The sequence below is a fragment of the Tupaia chinensis genome, unplaced genomic scaffold (genome assembly GCF_000334495.1).
Source record: "Tupaia chinensis unplaced genomic scaffold, TupChi_1.0 Scaffold148012_1, whole genome shotgun sequence".
In the NCBI taxonomy this organism is placed as follows: Eukaryota; Metazoa; Chordata; class Mammalia; order Scandentia; family Tupaiidae; genus Tupaia; species Tupaia belangeri.
The window spans coordinates 419,416-426,769 of record NW_006207862.1 but is presented as its reverse complement, the minus strand read 5'-3'; the positions used below and the strand labels follow the sequence as shown (position 1 = coordinate 426,769).

At 50.4% G+C, this 7,354-nt stretch overlaps 1 protein-coding gene across 1 annotated transcript in view; it reads left to right on the top strand.

The window, feature by feature from the left end:
- ZSWIM8 (zinc finger SWIM-type containing 8) overlaps nucleotides 1-7,354 on the top strand; it is a gene marked incomplete in the record, with an annotated part of 18,649 nt that overhangs the window by 382 nt on the left and 10,913 nt on the right. The window contains 9 exon segments of the mRNA XM_027768915.1: nucleotides 1,851-2,004; nucleotides 2,252-2,346; nucleotides 2,513-2,685; nucleotides 2,865-2,972; nucleotides 3,100-3,181; nucleotides 3,538-3,658; nucleotides 4,748-4,949; nucleotides 5,102-5,277; nucleotides 5,886-6,879. Coding sequence (XP_027624716.1) covers nucleotides 1,851-2,004; nucleotides 2,252-2,346; nucleotides 2,513-2,685; nucleotides 2,865-2,972; nucleotides 3,100-3,181; nucleotides 3,538-3,658; nucleotides 4,748-4,949; nucleotides 5,102-5,277; nucleotides 5,886-6,879 — 2,105 coding nt within the window.

Below are 7,354 nucleotides of genomic sequence, written 5' to 3'. Positions count from 1 at the left end.
TGGGGGGGGGGGTGGTGGCAAGGAAATCCTGGATTGAACAGAAAGTAGATCTTAAGTCTTTTTCGTTTGTTTTGTTTTGTGCCTTAGAGAATGGGGTAAGAGACAAGAATCCCCTCTCTGACTTCATACAGCCTGAGGCAAACCAGAGTGCACAGAAAGGGATGTAGGTAGGAGACAGATTGTGAAGTGACCGCTTGAGGTGTGTCACACTCTTGCTAGGTGCATTGGGAGCTTCTTGCTTCAGGGGGATGATCTCTGATCCCGGCTGCACTAAGAAGGGATCCCACCCAGAGGAAAGTGGAGGTAAACAGTCTGTGCAAGGCGATTCCATAGTTCATAGGTTGAGACCAGAAGCTTTGCTCCTGGCAGTACCCAACATCTGTCAGAACTAAGGCTGGGGCCACTGGATGGGAGCCTTAGGTTTCCTCATCTGGGGCCTGGGGAAGAGTGTGGGTAATTGGCTCAGAACTGTTCTTAAAACAGTGTCCCAGCTTTTCACTGAGTTTCTTTCAGCTCTGGGCCTTTCAGTAAGTAACTGATTAGTGCTGTGAAAAATTCTGCTTTCGTTAGAGGAGGTGGAGGGCAGAATGATTGTGAGAGAAGGTCCATGGTCTAAGGACTCACCGTTTCCTTTCCCTATTTTCTTTATGGCATGGTTTTGTCCTGAGCCTCAATGGAAGCTGACTTTCTTCAGCAGTAGACGTTTAATTCTACTCAGACCATTCCAAGAGCTCTGTTTTTCAGACTGCCTTGCAGAGATTTCTGGTGCTCCTCTGGGGAAGTGAAATTCACACATGTCACTTTCAAGGAGTGGCAGAAGTGGTAGTATTCAACTCCAGTTGCAGAAAGAGCACATTCTTTGTGTACACATGTGTTCAGATCATGGGCAGTTTCTCTGTGGGTTTTACATGGCCTCTCTGCTGCTTTCAGATTTGCATGTGTGAGTAGCTCTGGGTTTTAGAGTGCCTTCATTTTGGCAGAAGTAACTGAAGTTATGGTGGTAAAGATTTTCAACATATTGGTACTGGAAAATTTAAATCTGGGAAAGCTTGTCACCCCACCACCCTACCAACACCACTGCCTTCAACTGTTCACCTGTAAAATAAAGGGTTATTTCTTAAAGGGTTGTTTCTTTTCAGCTCTGATTTTCTGATGTTTTCTAATCTGATATGCAGTTGGTGAAATGTATAGTTTAAGTTTTTTTTTTTTTTTTTGATCAAAACCGTATGGAAAACCTTGAGTGAGAACACCATCCTACTCCATACAGGTGCTTCCAGGAGCAGCAGCTGGGTCCCCTGGGCTAACTGTCTCCCTGCAGATGCTTCTAGTGTGATGTACCAAAGGCAGTATAGCCTTTCTTGCTTCCTGAGGTTCCTTAGCTCCTTTGCACTTTGGCTGCCCTTTTCTTAGATGAGGGTCTGGAGTCATCTAGAGAAAAGGGGGTAGTAAAAAAGCAGTCTGAGATGAGAATGTCAGAGAAGATACATTAGCAGTGTAATATGAATCTTAAGTACTTGTATGGAAATTCAATGCCGAGCCATATGAGCAGGCTTACTTGCTAGGACCCTGGAACACACCTGTTTGGCCAGGAGTTTCCTGGAATATCCCTGGAATCTTCTGATCTACACCTTAGGCAGCAGACTGTGGACTGGGAATTGTCTGACTCTCCTCCCCCAGATAGTCTTATGGAGTTAGTGAATAATGACAGGAGGGCCCCTGGGATTTTCACCTGGGTGTCTCTGTCTTCTGGAGTGAAGATGGGGCCCAGGATGTAGCACTGACATTGATTCTAAGTAATCATGGCACTTTTTGTCTCCTCTCTTCCCCAACCCCAAACCTTGTTTGCAAAGATGGACTGGTGATCCCTTTGGTGGAGCTGTCAGCAAAGCAGGTGGCTTTTCACATCCCATTTGAAGTGGTGGAGAAAGTTTACCCCCCAGTGCCTGAGCAGCTACAGCTCCGTATTGCTTTTTGGAGCTTCCCTGAGAATGAAGAGGACATTCGGTGAGACTGAAAGACTAATGCTAGGGATTGGGGCACTGATATTCATACTGTCTGCTGGGCTTCCCATAGGACAAAGGAGATACTGTATTTGGGACTGTGGAGAGAAGATGGGGAAATGGGTGAGGGAGTTCCTGAGAATCTTCCCCAAGAAGTGATGCTTGGGAGAGAGTACCTATGGCTTTGTGGTGACAGGGTCTGTTGAAGGCTATTTGTTGAGTTGTGGCTATGTCCCCCTCTTTACTCCCAGGTTGTATTCATGCCTGGCCAATGGCAGTGCAGATGAATTCCAGCGAGGGGATCAGCTGTTCCGCATGAGGGCCGTGAAGGACCCACTGCAGATAGGTGAGCATCCCATCATGCCCTGCGGCACCTTACCTCCCCTTTGCCATGAATTAAGGACCCACTTCAAAAAACTGGAGTAGGTTGTTTGAATAATTGCAGGGCCTGGTGGAGGGCAGAGACCTGGGTCTTGGCAGCTTTCCCTGACCACACCCACATTTCTCCCCAGGGTTCCACCTGAGTGCTACTGTGGTGCCACCTCAGATGGTCTCCCCCAAAGGGGCCTACAACGTGGCTGTGATGTTTGACCGCTGCCGGGTCACTTCCTGCAGCTGTACCTGTGGGGCTGGGGCCAAATGGTGCACCCACGTCGTGGCACTCTGTCTCTTCCGCATCCACAATGTGAGGCCCTCCCAATTTATTCTGGCCCTGTCCTGCGCTCCATCCCCCCCTTCTCTGCCGCATGCCTGGCCACAACGTGAGCCCCTTGCCTCCCCCACTCTGCTTCTCTGTCCCCAGCTCCAGTTTCAGCAAGCCTGCCTTTTCTCAGATTGTTCCATTTCTCTCTGTGTCCCTTTCAGGCTTCTGCAGTTTGCCTGCGTGCCCCAGTCTCAGAATCCCTGTCTCGACTCCAGAGGGATCAGCTGCAGAAGTTTGCTCAGTACCTCATCAGTGAGCTCCCTCAGCAGGTGAGGGAGGTTGGCATTCCCTCTGGCAACTAGCTCCAGGGTTGCATATCATCCTTCCTCTTTGGCCCAGGCCTGCATGGGTTCACTTATGCCTTATTCTCTCTGCCTTTCTCCCCTTTTCCCTCAGATCCTACCCACAGCCCAGCGACTACTGGATGAACTCCTCTCTTCCCAGTCAACAGCCATTAATACAGTGTGTGGAGCCCCTGGTGAGTGTGGTGAGAAAGGGCAGTAGAAGCAAAAAAGCTGGTGGTACTGAGCTCTCCCTACTAAAGGCATGCTCTTGTCAGATAAATCTAGGCCTCCCTATCCCAGTAGCAATGGCACAGGTGGTAGGGTGTTGCTGTACCCAGAAAGGCTCTGGGTTTGGTTCGTAGGTCTACCTGAACCTGCTGGTCACACCTGTGGGAGTACTGTGATCCTGGCTGGCTGGAAGGCTTAGTGAAGAATCATGGTGTGACAAGATCCTTTTAGGTTCCCTATTTCTCTCTCATGAAAGAAATAAACTTAAAAAAAAAAAATCCAAGCCCTTATCTCTAGGTGACTGGCTACCTGTCATCCCCAGACCCCACAGCAGGGCCCTCAGCCTCAGACCAGAGTACTTGGTATTTGGATGAATCAACACTTACTGACAACATCAAGAAAACACTGCACAAGTTCTGTGGCCCCACCCCTGTGGTATTCAGGTAAATTATCTCTGCTTACCTGTGCCTGTGATGGAAGAGGGGCATCCCTCAGTCTGTTGACAGACCCTTTGTTCTGTTAATGCATGCATTCCCCCACCTTTCATTCCCTGCACCTGGCAGAGAGCCTGACACACAGATGTCACTAACACATCAACGGTTGATGATGATCTTGTACAGTCAGTGATCTGTTCTAGGTAGAGCAGGAGTTATTGTTATTATTATTATTAGATAGTTTTTGCTATGGGTCATGTGCACTTGCCAGAAAGACAGAGACAGAGAGACAGAGAGCGAGAAATCAACTCCCAGGGGGCGATGGCCACACCACAATCCCTTCTCTTCCATTCTCCTCTTGGGATCTTGGGCACACATGCATATGCGCCCGGTGTGAGTTTAAGTCCCGGGTCCAGGACTTGAACTGTGGTGGACTATGTGGGAGTCCAACGACATAGCCATTACACCAACTGCTGGCCCCATTATTATTATTATTTTTAAAAATTATTTATTTAACTTTATTTATTCATTCATTCATTTTTGACTAGAGAGATACACAGAAAGAGAGAACGAGAAGGTGAGAGAGCAAGCCACCAGGTCCAGGACTCGAACTGTGGTCAGCCATGTGGGAACACCCAGCGCCTTAACCACCCCGCCACCTGCTGGTCCCATCCCATTATTATTTTTTTACTTTAACAGACCAGGTCAGGAAATTCAGGCAGAGAAAGATTAAGAATTTTTAATCTCAGGTCAGGTGCCTAAGGGAGCCAGATCCTATATGGCCAACTGTGCGGTTTGAATACTAGCCCCAGTGCTGGGTGTGTGTGATGAGTGCCCCAAATCCTGACAGGATGGATAAATAGAGAAGGGATTGCGATAAGACCATGCCCCATTGGGGGTACTTTCTCTCGGTCTCTTTCTAGTGAATAAAGTGCCCTCTGGCAAGAAAAAAAAATTTTTAATTTTAATGAACATCCTTTTTCCCCTATAGCCTGTGTTTTGGGTCAAAACTCCTTTGGGTCAAAGCCTGTTGTACTTTCACCTGTTTCATGCAACTCAATCTTAGAGTCATCATTTTCTACTCTACTACTCATACAGTGATGTGAACTCCATGTATCTGTCTTCCACGGAGCCTCCAGCTGCTGCTGAATGGGCATGTCTGCTGCGCCCTCTGAGGGGCCGCGAGCCAGAGGGAGTCTGGAACCTGCTTAGCATCGTGCGGGAGATGTTCAAGCGGAGGGACAGCAATGCTGCCCCCTTGTTGGAAATCCTCACCGACCAGTGCCTCACCTATGAACAGGTATCCTTCAGAGTTGAGCAGCTTTTTGGTGCATTATTCCCTCCCACTTTCAGCCTCATCCTCCTCTTAATGACACTGGAGGAACACTGGAGAGGACTACTGTGGTTTTCTTGGCGCTGTCTGGGGAATCTCACAGCCCTCTTTGTCTCCAGATAACAGGTTGGTGGTACAGTGTGCGCACCTCAGCCTCACACAGCAGCGCCAGTGGGCACACAGGCCGTAGCAATGGACAGTCAGAGGTAGCGGCCCATGCATGTGCCAGTATGTGTGACGAGATGGTCACACTGTGGAGGCTGGCTGTTCTGGACCCTGCACTCAGCCCACAGCGGTGAGTCTCCTCCCATAACCAGGCTTACCACAACACTGAGAGGGAACCAGCTCAGGACAGACCCAGCTGTCATCTCGTACACAGTAACATACCATTATTATAGTTCTAGGCAAGTGGGAGGTGCTGAGCACCTAGTTAGTGCTTTTCTTTGGAGAGGTTTTTGCTATAGGGCGCGTGTGCTTGCCAGAAAGACAGACACAGAAAGCGAGAAATCACCCCCCAGGGGGTGATGGCCATGCCGCAATCCTTTCTCCCCCCGCTCTCCTCTTGGGATCTTGGGCACACACACACGCGCGTCTGGCATGAGTTTAAGCCACCAGGTCTGGGACTCGAACTATGGTCGATTACATGGGAGCCCAGTGACATGGCCATTGTTCCAACTGAGTCCTGAGTCCTCTTAGAGGTTTTCTTCCTCTCTCCCCTAATTAGCATCCACTTTCTAAAATTCCTGAGTATTGCAGTGATATTTATGGGGTTAGCTCAGGAAGTGCTCCCTTGTGTCCTTTCTTTGTGTCCCTCTTCCGGTATACACCTTATTCCCTCCCCTCCTTTCCTTTCTCAATGCGGAGTATAGCCCCCCAGTAGCCTCCTATCCTTTGTTCCCACAGCCGCCGGGAACTGTGTGCACAGCTGCGCCAGTGGCAACTGAAGGTGATAGAGAATGTAAAGAGGGGACAACACAAGAAGACCCTGGATCGGCTCTTCCCTGGCTTCAGGCCAGCAGTGGAAGCCTGCTACTTTAACTGGGAAGAAGCTTACCCACTTCCTGGTGTCACCTACAGTGGCACTGACCGGAAATTGGCACTTTGCTGGGCCCGGGCCCTTCCTTCTCGGCCAGGGGCCTCTCGCTGTGGGATCCTGGAGGAATCTCGGGACAGGCCAAGAACTCTGGCCGCTGAGCCAGCTGTGCGGCCCAAGGAGCCTGGGGCCAAGCGCAAGGGATTGGGAGACGGGATCTCCTCATCACAGCGGGGTCCCCGCCGTCTCTCTGCCGAAGGGGGAGAGAAGGCTCTGCATAAGATGGGTCCAGGTGGGGGCAAAGTCAAGGCACTGGGTGGAGCTGGCAGTGGGGGAAAGGGCTCAGCAGGTGGAGGGAGCAAGCGCCGACTGAGCAGTGAAGACAGCTCACTGGAACCGGATCTGGCGGAGATGAGCCTGGATGACAGCAGCTTAGCTCTGGGTGCAGAGGCTAGCACCTTTGGTGGATTCCCGGAGAGTCCTCCGCTCTGTCCTCCCTCTGGTGGCTCCCGAGGACCCTCCACCTTTCTTCCTGAGCCCCCAGACACTTATGAAGAAGATGGTGGCGTGTACTTCTCAGAAGGGCCTGAGCCACCCATAGTCTCTGCCAGCCCTGCTAGCCTACTGCCTGGGGAGGTCTGTGCCCGGGACGACCTCCCTTCCACAGATGACAGTGGCAATGGCCTCCCCAGAACCAAAGAGGCAGCCCTTGGAGCTGGAGAGGAAGATGATGACTACCAGGCATACTATCTGAATGCCCAGGATGGGGCTGGAGGCGAGGAGGAAAAGGCCGAGGGTGGGGCTGGGGAGGAACATGACCTGTTTGCTGGGCTGAAGCCATTGGAACAGGAGAGCCGAATGGAGGTGAGGGGACACTTGAGGGGACTGAGGGAGGGAGGTTGGCCTAGGTGCTCCTTAGCCATAGCTAGGAAGAGCCATGGGGCTAGAGTTGGGAATCTCAGGACCATGAGTGTGACTGAATCCTGCAGCAAGCTCTTAACCAGACACCCTGTAGTCCCATTCTCTTCACAGCTTCCACATTGATTTTTTTCATAATCAACTATCTGACTGTGTCACTCTCCTGCTTAAAACTCTGCTGTAGTTTCCCGTTGCACAGAAAGTCCTGTTTTTATATTAAAACATAAGCATGTCCGTAAACTAAGCCTCTGTATTTTAGGATAAAAACAAAGGTCCATGGCCTGACCTATGAGGCTCCACTTGATATGTTCTTTCTCCAGCCTTTGTTTCCTCTGTCCCTTGTACTTTATTCAGCCAAACCACTGCCACAGCCTGCCATGCTCCCTCTTGCATCCATACTTTTGTACTGATTGGCCTTGCC